At 32.8% G+C, this 19,769-nt stretch overlaps 4 protein-coding genes across 4 annotated transcripts; all 4 read left to right on the forward strand.

Moving 5' to 3' along the window:
• The first annotated feature begins 192 nt into the window (after positions 1-192).
• LOC106125237 (protein THEM6-like) lies at positions 193-1,605 on the forward strand. Its single transcript, XM_013322346.1, has 3 exons — positions 193-385; positions 723-937; positions 1,176-1,605. Exons 1-3 carry the CDS (start codon positions 238-240, stop codon positions 1,416-1,418), a joined length of 606 nt encoding a protein of 201 aa, XP_013177800.1. The 5' UTR covers positions 193-237; the 3' UTR covers positions 1,419-1,605.
• Positions 1,606-2,274: 669 nt separating this feature from the next.
• LOC106125154 (protein THEM6) lies at positions 2,275-3,953 on the forward strand. The gene is made up of 3 exons (XM_013322245.1): positions 2,275-2,615; positions 2,972-3,186; positions 3,476-3,953. The coding sequence occupies exons 1-3, from the start codon at positions 2,474-2,476 to the stop codon at positions 3,704-3,706; spliced, it is 588 nt and encodes a 195-aa protein (XP_013177699.1). The 5' UTR covers positions 2,275-2,473; the 3' UTR covers positions 3,707-3,953.
• A 1,630-nt stretch (positions 3,954-5,583) lies between these two features.
• Positions 5,584-9,839, forward strand: LOC106125198 (glutamate receptor 3.4; the record flags this gene model as incomplete). Its single annotated transcript, XM_013322306.1, has 9 exons — positions 5,584-6,972; positions 7,118-7,242; positions 7,362-7,455; positions 7,538-7,697; positions 8,408-8,632; positions 8,768-8,876; positions 9,214-9,398; positions 9,531-9,635; positions 9,762-9,839. Coding segments are annotated over exons 1-9 (1,767 nt in total), but the record flags the coding sequence as incomplete, so codon positions are not given.
• Positions 9,840-10,755: 916 nt separating this feature from the next.
• LOC106125479 (carboxypeptidase E) lies at positions 10,756-19,508 on the forward strand. The gene is made up of 8 exons (XM_013322704.1): positions 10,756-11,150; positions 11,319-11,515; positions 11,593-11,748; positions 12,475-12,641; positions 13,859-14,013; positions 14,842-15,102; positions 16,613-16,755; positions 18,994-19,508. The coding sequence occupies exons 1-8, from the start codon at positions 10,928-10,930 to the stop codon at positions 19,144-19,146; spliced, it is 1,455 nt and encodes a 484-aa protein (XP_013178158.1). The 5' UTR covers positions 10,756-10,927; the 3' UTR covers positions 19,147-19,508.
• Positions 19,509-19,769: the final 261 nt, after the last annotated feature.

Genomic DNA, 19,769 nt, shown 5'->3' on the forward strand with positions numbered 1-19,769 from the left:
AATATTTGTGTGTTCAAAAACAAAAATCTTTTCAACAGTCACCGATTCAAGTTCAACGTCGTTGTTGAATTTACGTATGAACGTTAATGTGTACAGCTCATTATAATACAATGCATTGTATATAAGGTCACAGTTTTATTCAAATTTAACATATACTGGTGTCTAAAATATAATTCCAACCTAAGAATACGTGTCAGTCCAGTTTTTTTTTTAACTTCTAATAGTGTACAGTTTAATATGATTTGTGTATTTTTAGTTCTATTAATAATATTTTACATGATCTGTGATGTTAATTACTTTGTGCGGACTTTCTTTACGGTTTTCACAAGCAGAATGTTTCGGAATAAAAAATATCCCACACTCAGTGACGTCACAACGGTGTACGGTAAGTTATTATAATAATTGTAAATTATGTTTAATTAAATTAAACATTTAAACTGATAACCTTAATTTGAAAGTATAAGTACTTTATTTTATTTTTGTAGTAGCTGTCGCCCGCGATTCCGTCCACGCGAAATTAAAAAAAAAACCTTAATTTGTAGCCTATGTGTTCTTCCAGACTGTGTTCATATGTATGCCAAATTTCAGCGAGATTCATATAGTCTTTCTAGATATACCTTTAAACAAACATCTATCCATTTAATATGAGTAAGAAGTAAGATGCATTTCCACAATTTGATGATTTTGAAATCGTATATATTTAATACTTTGTCCGATTTTAGGGATGTGTACATTACAAGACTGCGACATTTGGTTTAAGAATTTACGCCTAGCGAAACTTGTACGACAACTGGATTTTGCACGTTACCATTTTTACGTACAAACGGGTATTTATCAACGCAGTTGTATGCTGGATATACATTCGCTTCAGGGATCTACATTGACAGTTACATTGTCGCCTATACCATTGTTCGCAATTTATAAAATCAACACTAAGGTAGGTTCACCTTCAATCGATTTGCCGAAGTGGATACTCCCCGCCGTTTTATCCCAAAACCAGAAAACATTTCGTTCATTTAAAGTTCGAAAAAAATAGGGTTGTGCTAAAATTTTTTTAAACAATAATGATGAAACTAGTGGTAATTTTATTTATTATTAAAGAATTCTAGTAGAGATGATACTAAAAATAAATTATGAGTTCCATTCCTTATTTTATTTACAAACTTTTGTTACAGTTGGTATATTGGGATGATCGTTCCTTGTTTTTCGAACACGAAGTAGTGACTATACGTGATAATGAAGTGCGTTCTCTTCTTGTATCCCGTCAGTTCGCGATAAGAAAAACAGATGCTTCCGCTACCAAACTACTATTGAAAGACTTGCCAGGATCGCACAGCAAACCCATCTGTCCAGAGTATATTAAGAGCTGGTTAAACAGCATGGAAATAAATAGCGCTAAATTAAGGAATACCATCTAAAGATACAATTAAGTGTATATTTAAATTGTAATTAAATCAACGTGTGATGTCATGATATTTATTGGATTGATTTGAATGTTTTATTTTGTGACTTTTGTGCGGATCATTATTTAAATTGCCACTCTTTAGTATGAGTACGTTATTTCTTAAGAGTATCCTTTTTTTTCAGAGGGGAATGCTTTATGCATACTCCGCGCCCCGGGGGGGACGCAGTAGTTATATGGGATTCTCCTCCATAGCGGAGGCATACCCACTAAACCCCTCTGTTCCTCCAACGCATCGGGACGGGACCACGGGCACGCTTTCGCTCTCGTCCGCGGCCTCTTAGGAGTATCCTAGTAAACTAGGCTATGGATCAAATTGCGTTTGTAAATACATATAAACATATTTATAGAGTAACTATGTCATATGTAAAAGTTCCGATGCATTAGTTAAGAGTCGCTTTCGCTTTAGTAGTTTGAAGGTCACACTTGTTATTTGTTCTCAGTTATTGGACTTTAAAATAGTCGTTGGATAATGAACAATTTAATTTTATTTCAAATAATGCAATAATTACTTCCTTATAATTAAGTTTTACGTCGTAAATACATACAAGGCCGGTAAAATTTGCGTAAACAACAAACTTGAAATTTTCAATGCATTGTAAATAAGATTGTGCATGAATCCGCGTCATATTGCGATGCGTTAAAAAACTGAATTTTCAACTCATAAAAAATATTTATGCTTATAATATTTTGTTCTAATCTGTATAACTACTTATCGACAACTAAGTACTATTCGAATTTTGACAGATCGAGGTCATTGACCTACACATTCTCATAACAAACGCACATAGCAAACGTAGTATAAAGCACGTTACTTGATCTATCAATGTAATATTAACATGACGATGCATTCTGTGACTAACTTCTTGACGGTAAACAAGTTCATCGACATTGAGAGAGGACAGCCGGAACGTCATCAAGTCGATTCCGCAGCAAACTAACGCAACCCAATAAAATCAGTTATCAGCTGGACACCATAGAGCGTGTTTTGTTCTTACAATTAAAAGAAAAATGTTTTGTGCTATACTTGTATTAGTTGCACTCGCGTATATATTATGGGATGTTAATTATTTTCTTAGAATCGCGTTTACAATATTAACTGGAAGGTTGTTTCAAAAGAAATGTGGAATCAACGATACAACAACAATTTACGGTAAGTTAACGGTAGTTACCCAGATTATATTCATAGATTCTTATTGTTTATAAATGGCAGAACGGAAATTCTATTTATACCTATATATTTAAACTTGAATGTAGGGTAATTATAATAGTTTAATACTGTCAAGGATTTAGCTCAGCAATCAATTTAATAAAGAATAAAAGATATAAAATTAAAAAATAACTATTATCCAGTCAGGGAAAGGATACCAGTTTAATGAAACACTAGTTAAGATCAGCTCAGTCGTTGACTTACATGTGAACCTTCAATCATAAAAACTTATATACACGCAAAAAATATTGTCTTTTATGAATACGAGACGTACAAAATAGATATTCTTAAATTTCCAGGTTTTTGTACAACACAAGATGTAGATATATTCTTGAAGCACATGAATAACGCTCGCTACGTGCGAGAACTGGACTTTGCCAGGTTCCACTTTTACGATAGAACTGGCATTTACGACAACATCAAGGCAGCCAATGGTCACGCGTTGCAAGGCGCATCTAGTATACGCTACAGGAGGACTATTCCAATATTTTCCTTTTATAAAGTTGAAACTAAGGTAATTGAACGATATATATTTTTGGGTATTTTAATAATTAGTCGGGTGGGCGAAAGACGGATTTGGATTTGAAGGACGCGTGGGCGCATAAGGAGGGGAACTATCCCCTTTCTGTGCGTCCACTCCTCCGTCGATTAAAGGTAGGCAGGGGTCGCTTTGTTACTCCGCGGACGTTTGCCACCTAATACCATATGTAAAAAAAAATGTTAAAATCTAAATTCGCGTTCGCTTTCTGTCTCGCAAACTTTCAATGAAAGTTAATTAGTTTAATGTATACATTCCTTTACAGCTGGTCTATTGGGAGGATAAAACGCTTTTCATCGAACAAAAGTTCATCACGACAAACGACGGGTTCGTCCGTGCTATTGTTTTGTCTCGTCAAAACCTTTTGGACGTGGACGCTGAGAGGTTATTTAAAGGTATACCAGGAGCGGACAGCAAGCCGGAGTGTCCAGAGGAAATACGTCACTGGCTACAATCCATAGAAATATCCAGCGCACGTTTAAGAAAAAAAGATTAAATGAAAACAGCCAGCCCTGTCTTCATCCAAGTAGTATACGTTCTCTCTATGATAGTTTATTCATTTTATTATGATTACTTTGGCAATTCCGTAGGGATGGGTTGGGTAAAATCAGTTATGAAGTTTTTCGATTTTTGATGACTTTTATATAACTTGAAATCGATAACTTTCTGTTTTTTTTGGTTGTGCGATGCAATAGCCAAATAATTTAAATAAATACAAGAAGAAATAAAATATGTAAGTTGTATTGTCTGTGTTATTTTTTACACGATCGATAATCGATAGTTCATCTTTCTTCGTTGTGCACATAATGTCCCTCCCTACAACACATCAATTAAGTATGATATGAAATATCATAAAAATCGATACTTTATAGGCATGAGTTGTCGATCTATCATAAAACGAAGAAACTTCAAACATAGTATATGCAAATTAACTCTCAAGATATCAAAACATTACTCATGAATTTCTACGTCATGTAGTTAAAACTATATAAAAAGTAATTCAGTAGTTTTCCGTTCTTCTCACTCTGGTAGAGAGAAATATGAATTATGCTAATTTTGTTTATAATTCTTTGATTCGGTGATGTTTGTTGATAATGTTAAACGTTAAAAGTGTTCTCGTTTTTTTATTAAGAATAACATTCCCCTAATTAAAAGTGCCACAGATGGTGAAAAAACGACAGCCAGAAAGTATCGTATGTCAGCGGTACACCGACGTTTGTCAGCTTAGTGTGTATAGTCTTACTGTTTACGGAACTTGTTTATCATTAATGCCAAGTTTTTTTTAATGAATATACTATCGCTTGACTATTATGCCACCTGACGCTAAGCCAACTAAAGTCAGTTTTAACTGAACATTTAAACTTTATTACGGATATTCGTGAAAACGTTTTTGTTTTCATCTACAAAATTTTTAATAAAAGTGTAGCAACCCTATTGGGCATAAACTAAACCAATAAATCTCATACTTTTACATATTTTCGTAAATATTCGTGCTAGTCCATCTATATTGAAAACTGATGTGAAACAATAGGTGTTTTTGTGCAGGTGTTTCTGCAGTGGAAACCGACAGTTGACATATGTTTGTGTTGTGAAGGAATGTTTTGAGGTAGGCCGGGAATTAGTTCGGCGCTCGTAAGGGTGGCATGAAATAAGAAAAACGACCACACACGCATTGTACTCTAAATATACACAGATTAAACCATTTTGATACTTCAAAATAATTGTGATTATCAATCGCCATTTAGATAGAATTTATTTTTTTAGTAAATAAAATTTCATTTGTACGACTACTTCTTGTTGCTGGGATAAGATATTTTGAACAGAAATATAGAACATCACGATATTAATGTTAGTTTTTTTTTGGCTAACTTTCTGCTTGGCTTGCTTGTTGCTTTTTAAATGCTTTCGCATGTAAATTAATTTATTACAATTTTGAATTTCCTTTTACAAATAACAATTGTTATTGAACTAAAGAAGTATCTTGATGAGGCGTTCGCAGTAGCAATGGTGGCGCTAACCGACCGCGTGCGTCTTGTCGCGTAACAATAATAAAATATCCATTAGCTGTAGTGTTTTCGGTGATTTTAAAACTGTGTGTTACGTAAATATTTTTGTATGAAAATATTTATTTAACTTTGAACATTTTATTAAACGTTTGAAAAATTTAGTTTACAAAAAAGTTAATAGAATTAAGACTTGTGTTATTCGTTTATATTAAGCAGTAATTCGTTTATATTAAGCAGTAATTATGAATAATCAAAATGTTTTCTATTAGCATATATTTTTAATATACTTTTTTTTTAAATTTGGAATTATTGTAAAAGTTGTTTTTGATTCTCATTTTTTTTATTTTCCATTGCTACTGCATTTTACAAATGGCGGTCGAGTCGTGACTACTGTCATTAAAGTCATAATATTAATGAGTAGATAATAAACATTACCATAAGTCACTATGATATAACACAATGGAGTGGATTACATGTTGTAATCATTTACAATTATTATTATAGTTTTCTTTCAAATTAAAAATTGTGTTCCTTCCACTGTAATTACAGGTTGTTCTTTGAAGCCGTTAATGTCTGTAAACAACTACTATAAATCGCCATCATTTATTTCAATCCTTTTTTGAATACAAAATCATGGTTGTATAAGAATCGTAGTCGTAATTTATAGCGCGGTGGTTCTGTAGGATTTTTTTTAATTCTTGCAAAAGCAAACTTGTGACAGACAAAAGTATATCTTGAAGGGTAGTGTCTCTTTCATTATTCTAACAAAGTTTCAGAAAATATCAACAAGATTGAAGACTGCAAATCAAAATTAAACAATTTCATCTGAACATTGAATTATTTTAAAACTGATTGCCAATTCTACAAAAGCGTTAGAATCCGCGGTTGTTACATCAACCCTAAGCATTTTTATTTGTTTTTCTACACACAAAGGAACTACAAAGAACCTATAATTGTTTTAGTAAATACCAAGGCACAAGCAAGCTATACAAACCCCTCCGTGAATTCAGTATGTTTTATGCTGAAGTCTGCGACACTTTATCCTTATAGTTTGCTATTTGATAATAGTCATGATATTTATAAAATCGATTCTTACTCCAATCGAAATATTACTTCAAACTATTTTGTATCGATATTTTCAATCATCGTACTGTATCGCTTTTGTTTCTAGTGAATTATTCCGATTTGATTATAATAAAACCTTTGTTCATATTGATCCAGAAGGAAGAAATTTAACTAACGATTTGCTGGAAGTTTCCGAAATGGGATGTTTAGATTACATAGTAAGAGTAAATGAACCCAAAGATTTTATACAAAACTTCGATAAAGTAGTTCATTTGGGGAATACTCGAAAAAGTGACAGAAAAATAGTATTTTTACCTGAATCTTATAATATCGATGTAGTTGGGAATTTGATGGAAATTTTAACAATGAAGGAAACAACTTTTATTCCAAATGTTCTGATAGTGGCACCATCTACTAATCAGTCATGCGAATCTTATGATTTGATAACGCACAAATACATCGGATTGTCAAATCACAATGAACCACTCTATTTAGACCTGTGGAGTTCTTGCACCAAACAGTTTACTAAAAATAATAATTTATTCCCTCATGACATGTCAAATATGCACGGAAAAGTGGTCAAGGTGGCTTGTTTTACTTACAAGCCTTATGTTTTGTTAGATTTAAATTCAACACTTGTGCCATTCGGTCGAGATGGAATGGAAATCAGAATTATTGAAGAGTTTTGCCGGTAAGTACAAAACAATTAAATATTTTCATATATTTTTGGGTTGAAGTGAAGATACATATTAACATTCTAGCATAGTCTTAATTTTGGACCCATCGACGCAACGTCTTTACTTTCATCCTAAGCATGTTTCTATTTTTTCTTTTAGATGGGTAAATTGTTCAGTGGAAATTGTTAGAGATGATAAGCACCAGTGGGGGGAAATATATGAAAACATGACCGGTGTTGGTGTTCTCGGCAGCTTGGTAGAAGACCGAGTGGATCTCGGAATAAGTACGTTTGTTTACAACGTTCCTGGTGATAAGAAAGAGGACATTTTTGTACGGAGTAACAAGAAGTAGTAAATTCATATTTAAGCACCGTTAGATTTACTCTTTTTAATTTAATTCTAGCGGCCCTATATTCCTGGTATGAAGAATATTTAGCGCTGGATTTTTCGGCTCCTTGTATAAGAACTGGCATAACCTGCATTGCTCCGGCACCAAGGTATCAATTGTTCTATTTTTATTTATCAAATAAAACAAATTGTGAAAAAGTTAATGTAATTTCATCGTTTTTTTAACTATAGGTTGCTGGCCAGCTGGGAAACTCCTTTCTTACCTTTCACCTTATACATGTGGATTGCAATATTTTTTACGTTTTTGTATGCCTCATTTGCTCTGACTTTTGCACAAGGAGGCTCAACTAAAAATGTTTTTCTCACAACGTTTGGTATGATGATAACACAGGTAACAGTAAAGTTAATTTAGATTTAAAAAAAGTAAAAAAAAATCCAAAATTCATGGTTTTATTTTAATATAAAATTATCTTTGGAAAACACGAGAATAACTAACGGTAGTCTGCATTACTCTCTCTTTGTGACAAAATACCGGCTCTGAGTGCAAAACTAAGATTGCCTTAAATAATGAAGCTCTTTACTAGTAAACGAGATAATATTTTTCGTCGTAATATCGAATTCCTAGTACTTGATGCTTAATGTTTCGCAAAAAATATGTTTGTTTGATTTCGCTATCCACAAACGATATTCAAGCTAGAATAAATAAAAAGTTTACATGAATTACAAACGCTGTAGTTACAGATTAAAATCTACGATCATTATTGACATCACTGCCCTCTGTAAAATTGTTTACGCAAAAAAGCTGATATTCTACAAAACGAAATTGATTTTGAATAAAAATATGCACATTTTTTCTTTTGTTTTTATCAAAAACCTTATTCAATGTAGTTAAACATTAACATTATAGAAAATGATAGGTACTGTTAATCACAAAAAGGAAATGTTGGAGATCTACGAAGACAGCGCTAAATGGAAGTCAGAAAACATTACAATGGACCGTCTTGTAATATTATTTTATTGGTATAAGTAGTTAACTTAAAATGTTAGGAAAAAAAGGGGTAAGAAAAAGTAATATAAAATTACATAAAATTGTTTTGTCAGTCACAAAGTGATGTCGGTCAGTCATGGAGGATTCGCAGCATAACTGGATGGCTACTTATCACTGGTTTGGTGCTGGACAATGCGTACGGAGGCGGCTTGGCGTCTACCTTCACAGTGCCTAAGTATGAGAAATCAATTGATACAATAAAAGACATTGTGGATAAAAAAATGGAATGGGGGGCAACGCACGATGCTTGGATATTCTCGTTAGCTCTTTCACAAGAGGTAATATATGTTATTTATAATGAAAAAAATGTAAATTAAACCTCTGAACAAAAAAATTTGTGTCTTCTTGTGTTCTTTGTCTCTATCGTCTAGCCATGTTAGAATGTTTATTTATGTCTGTTTTACATATTTCAGACACAAATTAAGCAATTGGTAAATCAATTTAAAACATATTCCTTCGAAGAACTGGAGCGAAAGAGTTACTCTAGAAGCATGGCGTTTAGTATAGAGAAACTGCCTGCAGGTAAAAACTTGTGAAAGTGGCGGACTATGTGATATATTATATGAATAAATATTTGTGACTCACCACTCAGACGGACAGGTGGCTGATACGCACAGGAATATTATAGACTTTATTCTTTTAAATTCTGGGCTGACGAAGTCTCGGACTACTGCTATGTGTTTATGTTCATTATCACAATTAATTTTAACCAAAATTCTTCTACCTGAAAAACGTCTATACATCTACAGCTCTTCTGGTATTTGCGGATGTCCATGGGCGTCGATGATCACCTCTTTGTTCCTGCAGCTTATTTGCCCCCTTCTCTTATACCTAATAAATTCTCTTAAAACATATATAGGTTATTACGCCATTGGGGAATACATAACAGAGAAAGCTGTATTGGATTTTACAATAATGTTGGAAGATTTCTATTACGAGCAATGCGTTGTTATGTTGCGGAAAAGTTCCGCCTACACAAACAAAATGAATGAATTGATAGGAAGACTTCACGAATCCGGACTTTTGCTTGCATGGGAGACACAGGTAGGAGAATTAAGACGTATAATAAATACATTTCACTAGATTTTTTTAGAATTATTTTTTAATTTAGTATTATGAAGTATTATATACCCATTTAATTATTGCTAAGTCATTAAAACTTGAAATGATTTTTAGGTAGCGTTGACACATTTGAATTATCAGGTTCAACTTGAAGTTAAATTATCTCGTTCTAAGAAAGATGTTGAAAAGATTGAACCACTTGCTTTACGTCATGTTTTAGTAAGTATAAATCTCAACACAGGTTTTGGAGAGTATAATTTATATATTAACAACCGTATTTGTGGAAGAATCTCTTAAACTCCTTCTCTTTGTTTGGTTTGCCTAAGTTACTTTGTTAATTTCCAGGGGGTGTTCATACTATACGGCCTTGGGATAATAATCTCCATTGTGATTTTTATATTAGAAATAATCATTAACAAAAATACGCATTAATCTATATATATAAAAGAAAGTCGTGTTAGTTACACTATTTATAACTCAAGAACAGCTTTACCGATATGCCTGAAAATTGGTGAGGAGGTAGCTTAGAGCCAGTAGACGGACATAGGATACTAATTACTTTTTTTTTCTTTTCGAATTTATGCCTTGAAGAGCTGTTTTTTATTTAACTTATTTGTATTTTAAATTTTTTATATATCCACACGGACGGGGTCGCGGGCGACAGCAAGTTAATAATAAAAGCGACTAGCATGTTTGAACATAAAATAAAAAATTGTGTGTTATTATAATAGCCTTTTTTCAGTTTTGTGTTGTCATTTGTAACTATACTCAGGGAGAAACGGAACGTAGTGTAGTTAGTGTTGTTATAGTTCCAAAATACTCCTCGATTTCGATAAATATTTGTAATTTTTCACAACTTACTTTTATTACATAACCTTACAATATATTTGTTACTTGTTACCAATTATTTACGTGTTTTTGTATATTTATGGTATCCTCACCTTCTCATCTAAATGGATGTTTATGTATATAACAACATTTAATTATATTAACCGATTTATCATTTTGAATAAGTGTACAAACAGTAATAAGATGATTTAATAGTACATTAACATAATTACACAATATTTAAAATATTTCAACTGTGTAAAAATGTTTTAATGTCATCGGTTACAACCGTTTTTCTCAAACAAAATTACTTGAATATTTAATATATAGTTTCTTTATTATTTAAAACTATTTTGGCTCAAAGTTTATTTATTTACGACAAAATTACATAAATAACATTTAAATAAAAGTAGATTCTTGCCATGTGAGAATTTTAAAAACAAATTTGACGTTTGGTTTTTGTAAATCACATCACTAAATCATGACGTAAGGGTTGGCAGCATTGCGCACGTTTGTCACGCTGAGTTGTCATCTTGCTTGAATGTATGCAGATGTCGCGGTCGCGGGAAACACGATCGATACAGTGTTGAGTTTGTTGTGTGATAGGAATCAATTAGGCTTGCGTTAGTTATCCTAAAATTATGTTTGAATGAATAACTAGAATATTATAAAAAATAAATATCATGATGTTTGTGTATCGGTTCGTGTATTTAGCGTTTTTCCTTTCCGCGTCGGCTAAATTTATTTGGAAGCACCATAATAATGAAGAATTACCATTAGTTTTGGAAGAAGTTCACCAAAAATGCCCAAATATTACTAGAGTTTATGCTTTATCAGAACCATCTGTTCGAAATGTTCCCCTTTATGTGATCGAATTTTCTGACACACCTGGATTTCATCAACCTTGTAAGTAGAATTAAATTTACTTAAAATAACCAGCCTACGTGTAAATATTAAATTATTTTTTTGTTACCTACCTGCTTTATAAAATAATTTCAAAGTTTCAGTTATATTGTAAAAGTAAATATTTATTATGTGAATACAAAAATTTTGTTTATAAAAATGTTTTTTTAGATAAGCCTGAAGTAAAATATGTGGGAAATATACACGGAAATGAGGTTCTTGGTCGAGAATTATTGCTCGGTTTAGCTGATTATTTATGTGAACAGTATTTGAAGAATGATCCTAACATTATGACACTTATTCATAATACTAGAATACATCTTTTACCCTCCATGAATCCAGATGGTTGGCAACTGTCCACAAATTTCGTAAGTAAAATTATAACATAAATACATTTTATCTATGTACACTAAATAGTAATTTAATTGTATTGTACTTTGTGAAGGGTGGTCAAGACTATCTGCTTGGACGTGGTAACAACCATTCAGTGGATTTGAACAGGAACTTCCCGGACTTGGATGCTATTACATTTGAGTTTGAGCGACTTGGTATCAACCACAACAATCACCTGTTAAAGGATGTTACCCGACTTGCAGCACCAGTGAGTTCATTTAATACAAACAAGTTAATATATAATAATTCTTATTATTTCAGTGGTCTTTAATAACACATATTATATATGTACCGATATGTATTTCATGCATATTATTATAACTAATAATATGCATGAAATACATATTGGTACATATATAATATTAACTTAGCATTAAGAAGTAATTGGATTGATTTTATTATTATAGGTCAACTCAAAAATATACAGATAAGGTGATCTTATTTATAAGATGATGTCACTATAATGTTCTGTTTTTATTTTTATTGGAATTTAAAAGCATATATTTTTAAGACACTGAATTTAATGTGGGTATTTTAATATTTATAAAGGCATAGTAAAATTTATATAAAAACCCACGTATGTTGTTATTAAGTTACAGTGTAATAAATATTTTTTTAATTATTAATTATTCATACTGTATATTATTTTAACACAATGAATAGAGTATTTATTTGTGGTATCTATCCAGTAATTCTAGAAATAAGACTCAATTGTATAATTTCAATGACCTTGAAAATGATATCTTACCAACTAATATTATAAATGCGAATGTTTGGTTGAATGATCTTGTTGAAATATGATATATCTTTACTGAGTCTGGAAGAACACATATGCTACTATTTAAGATTTTTTTAATCCGCGCGGACGGAGTCGTGGGCTACAGCTAGTGTATAATATTCTAGTAGCTAGTCTATATAAATGATACTGTGTTAGTTGGAGCCAGAAACTCGCGCGGTGATACGCTGGATAATGTCAATACCGTTTGTGCTGAGTGCGGCGATGCACGGCGGAGATCTGGTCGCCAACTACCCTTACGATGAAAGCAGGAGTGGTGCCCTTGCCTCCGAGTACTCCGCCAGCCCTGATGATGATACCTTCAAGTAAGTGATATACTCTGTTCCAAACTAAACATGAACATTTTTAAACAATTAGTTATTTTTATATTAAAATTCATAAAAGACTGTTTTTTATAATTTCAAAATCAGTTGTATACCACTATTTCATATACAGATTTAGAGCACCCTTTTAAATTATTGTCTTTTTAGGAATTTGTTATCAGCACAAATATCTCGTATAACTCAGAAGCGAAACGAACAATATCTCAATGGCTGAGTCATGGGTTTGAATCTCAATATTGAACTACAATTTTCGTTAACTATATTGTGACATAAGCCCAGAGAGTAGTTGAAACATTAGTAGATTTTAATCTGCTAACGCTATCTGTCCGGGATTACTATGATAACTTGTCTGCGCCAAACTTGACACCTGGCCGCACTCAACTTCAAGCACTCACTCTTTCATGCCATTCATTCTCGCATTCTCGCACTCACGCGCACACTTGTCGCACTAAAAATATACCTTGCCTAATTAAACGCCAATCTAACATATTTCCAACAGTTTTTTTATTTTCTTGTTCTGTACTGAACATAACTTATTAAATTTATGAAATTTTATATTCCCAACATTTTATTAGGCGCGATTAAAGGTCCAATCGCCAATAAAATACGGAATTTTTATCCTTTTTTTTGTTGACGACCGCTAAAGGAGAATAGTAATTGTATGTTAGTAGGTACACATGATCTGCGCGGAATGCAAACGCAGATTGATTAACTGTTATCCTTGTGATGCGGGCGTATCATGGCCGTTGACAATTTACTGTCGCTTTTAACGCTCAGATTTCACGAAGTAAAAACATCGAATGATAGATACCTAATCCGAAGCACAAAAGTAAATTCAAAAAAAGATCTTTGGAAGGCTTAGTAGTAGTAGATCCCGTAGAATATTTTGTTTGGTGCACAAATATCTCAACTTGAAATACTACGACCACACAAAAGACAGGCGTGAAGTGAAAGCTATTTTGCGTTTCGTCTGATCAGTGCGTGCTCGAGTTAAAATTATTAATTTTTTAATGTACTTTTTTGATAACCTTGAAAAAATAAAAGATTGGTAAAGTTATCATATGTTTTATTATAATCATCGCGTTTTACGAATTGTTAACACCTATTTAAATATAAATGATACGTTAAAGTTCTTTAACTTTAAGTTCTTATTTTTTTTTAGAATTATATCGATATGTGTGTATAATTTCTTCCTATAGGGAAATAGCTATGGCATACGCGAACGCGCACGCCGATATGGCATCAGTCAACCGACCCGGCTGCCACGTCAATGGTCCCGACCAATCTGAAGCCTACAATTTCGGCAAGCAGGGCGGTGTCACGAATGGTGCAGACTGGTACAGTCTCAAAGGAGGTTTGTTACAATATTTTCAGCCAGGTTGAATAAGTATTTTTTTTATTTTCACGTATACCGGTGTATTAACGGCCAGTTCCAATTAACCAAATTTAGTGTACCTATGAAAGTTGTTGCTAAGTGCAAGCATTTTGCGGAATACGGTAAAATACTACGAAAGGAAATTTAATATTCCTCTGTACCAACTAGGAAATAGCGCATGACATTAAGCAATTCATTTATATTGTGTGTAAACGATAAGGCCATAGTTGGCTACGCGGATCCTGAAGATTATTATTATTTTCCTTTGGCTATCAGGAAGTACATGAAGTGGGATAATGTAACGTACTCGTGCTTATGACATTTAAGCGACGACTAGTTAACCGTGAGTTGAACCGGTAAAGTCGGAATCGGTAGTGTCCAATTTCTTTTCAAACATTCAACAGCCCTCATTCGATTTACTTTGTAGGTATCGTTATGCGGCTAGCTCGCATAATCGAATGTAATTTGCATCATCATAATTCAATGTCAATGTAAAAAAATATGTTTATTTTTATACATTCGTTTTATCTCGCATAATAATAACGGCGTTGGCACAACGGTCAATATAACGGTTAGGTACTTTTTGTCACAAGTACGAGATAGTATATGGTTCAATTCTGATTCCAAAGTAGTATATTTTATGTCCTTTTTTGAAAATCCATGATTCCATCTATCTTTCTCTCTCTCCTCTCCTCTTCTCTCATATTCTATCCACTAGGTTTTTAACACTAATAAAAACTTAGCGAATCTTTGTCGGTTTAATTATCACTAGAGTTTGAAATTAACGAAACTTTGATTATATTTTAGGTATGCAAGATTTCAACTATTTGGCTACAAATGCATTTGAAATCACACTAGAATTGGGTTGCAAGAAATATCCATTGGAAAATGAATTAGAGAACGAATGGAACAGGAACCGTGAAGCTCTGCTAGCCTATTTGTGGAAGGCTCACATCGGTATAAAGGGAATCGTAAGCGATGATACTGGCTTCTTAGAAAATGCTATCATATCTGTAGTCAATCTAACTGGACACACGCCAAAGCCTATACGACATGACGTCACTACTGGTACGTATAATCATATCCAATAAATCAATTAAAACACTTTCATTTAAAACTATTTACGCCAGGAATACTTCGATAACATTTAGCTGTGAAACTAAAGAATCAATTTAAAACTAATAACAGTTAAAACCCAACTACAATTTTATATAATTCGTGTTATCGTCCACTGCCGAGTTGAACAATTGTTGGTGCTCATAATCATTCAATTACAAGCAATATATTCAACTAAGAGTTTCCTTGTTTGTCATCGTGTCATCGTAGCAGATATAGTTACACAAAAATATTAAAAATGCCGTCTTAAAAACGTATTATGTTTGTCTGTCTGCTTGACACTGACAAACAGCGCAAGTCATGGAAAAAGGGTAGATAAAATGAATCCCTAACGATGTTAACGAAGGACCAAATACCCAAGTGACTCACGCAATTTTACGTTGAAAACCCGAATTCGATATGCTTATTTCAGAATATGTGGTTATTAAAACAATATTTGTATGACAAAATGACGACTTACTAATATTTAAAATGAGAATGGATGGATGGATGGATGTTTTAAGAAGGTACCTTCACAATGGCTTAACGGATCTCGGTAAATTTGGCCAGACTGCTCTGGAAGAATACGTAGGTTACTAATAAAGTTATTTTAAATTCCGTTCAAACTGAGTCGTGGACGATAGCTTGTTTCAAATGTTGCACATTGCATTACGTAGATTTTTTCGTGTTATATCGTATTGTTGTGACTGTATGACGTCACGTGAGTGGTGAAGTAATACTGCTAACAATACGGCTCCACAACGATGTATACTGTAAACACTAACACGTTGTAATAGAATTGTGGTATACCGGAAACCCAGTAAAGGACTTTTGTGTAGGGTATCGCATATCAGCGAATAGCAGTTGTATACAAACCGGTGATACTCTTTGTGGGAACTTATTGATCAAACTATTCGTGGTTCAAACAATGAATGAATATTTTCGAGTGAATTGTATAGTATTTCAATTTTTGCAATTATTTCTTTTCACGGAATGTGTTTTTATTAATGAAAATGATACGCAAATCAAAGCGTGTTTGTGTTTTCCGGATAAATTTAATCAAGCAGCCCTTCACGCTTAATGTTCTCAGATTTAAATACAATTATATTACGCGAGGACGTAAAAACCACTTAGATACGGCTGACGACTATAATTTCTTACACCCTATTAAAGGAACACTTTATTAATAATAAATTTAATAATATCTTAGGTAGTAGTAATAGAAACAATTAATTAAATGTCTAGACGATCTGTGTGACCACAATAACACAGACGATATGGTAATTAAGAACATCGTCGTCCCTGTAACGACAGAGGTCTTATTGTAGGCGTCTTTTGACTGGCAACAATTAGATGAGTTGCAGATCTTTCTTATGTCAGATATTACGACATGAAAAGATAAATAAAGGGTGGAAGAAAACATGCTTACTTTACGCATGTCTCTATTCGCCACGTTGTACAAATTGTCACAACAATTGTCTAGGTGTTTATGGTGATTACTACCGCTTGCTGACTCCGGGTCGTTATGAAGTGACCGCAAATCACCCCGGTCATTATCCAGCACAGCGCATCGTTACAGTGCCCCAGCGACAGTCCTCAGCACGGATACTCAACTTTAAACTAGAGGTATGTACTTTAATTGTAGTAATCATCCTGCTCGAAGGATTCTATTCATCCTGCTCGAAGGACCAAAACGTTCTAACACTTATGTAATTAATTGATGATATTAATTAAATGTGAGGTTTACGCGAAAGAGGCGGTTATATTAACCACGGGTTATTTGTTTACCGGAAACTAGCAATTTGAAGATAATTATTCAACATTATAATGAATGACGAAGTAATTGTGTTTTGAATTGTTTCTGATACATCATTTCAATGTAATATCAAGGTTTGATTCATTACATTGTAAATGTTATACAAAGATAATATGTAATTTCTCACGTGTTTTTATCTTACTTGTATTTAACGAATGAAGACTGTTGTCGTATTTACCAAACTTTCAAGAACACATTTCATATCATATGACTCAATTCTTACTTTCCACGTGCGCTTTTGTTTGAATATAGCATGAAAGCAATACTATTTAAATTTTTTGCGCAAAGTAAAAACTATAAGATCAAATTTAAGATTTTAATTATAAGTGTTTAAGATTGCATTGCATCTAAGTCTTCGTACAAATTTGACCTATAAACATCTGCATGCAACTATAATTCCCAGCTCGGCTGCTTGCCCAATTGAGGCAATTAGTAAACACAACAAGACTGTTCTCTGGCACCGTCCGTTGACTTCACTTCACATTTAACACTGAACACGTAGAATTACATTCAAAGTTGCGTTACATATAAGGTCTAAAGTATGTCGAGTTAAATAGTAATATATTGAATCACATCTGTCTGTACGCGAAACGCTATTTATAAGCAAGCTTAAGTATTATTAGGGACAATTTTATACAGCAATAATGATATTAAATTGCAATATTTTGAGGCAAATAATTCTTTACAAGCTTCTGTAAAACCTTTATACGTGTAAAGGATTTTATCGATTAATTGCAGACTTAAGTTAAAGAATTTTAACTGCTCTTATTAGGAAAAGAGCTAAAAATAAACACGGAATATGACGTTAGAAGTGCTTGTACCCACTTTCATTGACGTCATACTTCTCCCTCTGACGTAAGCCGACCAACGCACAATCTCTTACACGTGGGCGTTTAGTATTGATCGTTCATACGATTTCACGCTTCACTTCTTAACTTCAATAAACTGTGATAAGCTTTGATATAAAGAATTTCATGATTATAGCTTAGAGAGTAAAATAGTCTGGGTTAAATGTGAAAATTGGCTTTAAATTTTTAATAGGCTCTTGCACAAAGAAGTCCTGGTTTAATTTTACAAATGTAAATTCTCTTAGAAATATTAATTGATACAAGTTTATTTAAGAACAATGATAGTATCTTACTCTTACTAATATTATAAATGCGAATGTTTAGATGGATGGATGGATGTTTGTTTGAAGGTATCTCCATAACGGCTGAACGGATCCGGCTGAAATTTATCGTAAACGTAGAAGATAGTCTGAAAGAACACATAGACTACTAATTATTTTTTTATTAACTCCGCGCGGACGGAGTGTCGAGCGACAGTTAGTCTATATATAACTATCTTAATTAAAATACCTATAGTCTGTTATAAATAGTCATGATTATGCATTTGTCGATTACAATACATTCGCTTATTCTTTAACCAAGGTTGCAAAGAGAAAGACCTAAATTGCGAGTGCAGCTCATTGATGTGACTATCGGAGCTTTGTAAAACTGGCCGTTTGTCTGATGCAGTAAAGACTAACCTTGAATTTTGTTCACAATAAATCTAGTGTTAATAAGTACCAGTTGTACTACGCAATATGTTATTACAGATGTCTATGGGTAGTGGTCAATTATTACAGGCTTTTCACCTTATTTTTCGTTAAAAAAATCCACACAGGTCAAGAACATAGGCTAACAGCTCCGTGTTGTTTGAAAGTAAATTAAAATCTTAGCATATCTAAAAGGCTTTTAATAACTATGAGAATTTTTGTGTCTGAAGCAATTTGTTATTATTGTATTATTTACGATTTATTAACATAATTATTTCGTCGTTAACCAACTTCAAAATGGAGGAGATACTCAATTCGTTTGTATGTTTTTTTTGTTCGTCGATGACTCCGACGCTACTTGTCCCATGATTTTTAGCAGACTTCCTTCCTTATACTAATTTTGCTTTCATGATTAATTTATATATAACCAATAAAATTGTATTCGAAGTTTTCTATTACCTATTTATTTTAATTAAGGGTTTTTTTATACCAAAATAATGGTATATTTCAGCCGATACGTTACGAAGACGGTGCTCTGTTCTTCGATCCTCCGTTCATCCGTTACCAGCACGTGCTCGGCGACCAGCCTCGTATCTACAAACGGTCACTCTTCGAAAAGGTCACCAATACTTTACTAGAAGCTAAAGATACACCCAAACAATAAACACGGCAATGGATTCTAGACCTTATGGTAATTGAAATAAGTATGAAATTATTGTAAACTTATTAGCGAAATTTGAGTGACGAATCAGGATATAATTTGTCGCTGATAGTTAAGTAATAAAATGCATTCGTAAGTCGTTTGACATTTTAGTCAATTTTTTTTTCTTCATACAATAAGTTTATTCGACAAGGTTGAATTTATCAAAGTGTATGCAAACGATAAAATAAGTAGTGTTCCTTTATATAGTATATAAATATCGCGCAGAAATTTGAGTGCCATAAAATATCTCTTTCCAATTGTTGAATTTTATTTTTTTATTATAAATATTGTTTACAGAATATAAATAAAATTTGTCTAGTCCAATCGCGTTACCTTTTATTTATACTTTATCATTGAATGAAAACAATTGACATTGACATTAAAGTTGTCATAAAAGTACATAAAAAAAGAAGTAATAAAATTGCTTCCATCATTATTATAAAATATTTTTACAATCCCGTATGTTACCTACCTAAAATCTCTCTGTCCGTTTGTTATATAAACTTATTTATAATTTTAAACATGATATCATTGTTTTGACGATTTCGAGAGATGAGTTCATCACATTGCGATACTCAAAATAA

This window comes from Papilio xuthus, unplaced genomic scaffold (genome assembly GCF_000836235.2).
Source record: "Papilio xuthus unplaced genomic scaffold, Pxut_1.1 DF825928.1, whole genome shotgun sequence".
Classification (NCBI taxonomy): Eukaryota; Metazoa; Arthropoda; class Insecta; order Lepidoptera; family Papilionidae; genus Papilio; species Papilio xuthus.

What these genes read in the sequence shown, in the direction of transcription:
- LOC106125479 (XM_013322704.1), top strand. Translation starts at nt 10,928, where the DNA reads ATGATGTTTGTGTATCGGTTCGTGTATTTAGCGTTTTTCCTTTCCGCG. An exon ending in GGCAACTGTCCACAAATTTC is followed by an intron (nt 11,516 to 11,592) that starts GTAAGTAAAATT and finishes TACTTTGTGAAG; the next exon opens with GGTGGTCAAGACTATCTGCT. An exon ending in TACTCAACTTTAAACTAGAG is followed by an intron (nt 16,756 to 18,993) that starts GTATGTACTTTA and finishes GGTATATTTCAG; the next exon opens with CCGATACGTTACGAAGACGG.
- LOC106125237 (XM_013322346.1), top strand. Translation starts at nt 238, where the DNA reads ATGATTTGTGTATTTTTAGTTCTATTAATAATATTTTACATGATCTGT. An exon ending in TGACGTCACAACGGTGTACG is followed by an intron (nt 386 to 722) that starts GTAAGTTATTAT and finishes GTCCGATTTTAG; the next exon opens with GGATGTGTACATTACAAGAC. An exon ending in TTTATAAAATCAACACTAAG is followed by an intron (nt 938 to 1,175) that starts GTAGGTTCACCT and finishes CTTTTGTTACAG; the next exon opens with TTGGTATATTGGGATGATCG.
- LOC106125154 (XM_013322245.1), top strand. Translation starts at nt 2,474, where the DNA reads ATGTTTTGTGCTATACTTGTATTAGTTGCACTCGCGTATATATTATGG. An exon ending in CGATACAACAACAATTTACG is followed by an intron (nt 2,616 to 2,971) that starts GTAAGTTAACGG and finishes TTAAATTTCCAG; the next exon opens with GTTTTTGTACAACACAAGAT. An exon ending in TTTATAAAGTTGAAACTAAG is followed by an intron (nt 3,187 to 3,475) that starts GTAATTGAACGA and finishes ATTCCTTTACAG; the next exon opens with CTGGTCTATTGGGAGGATAA.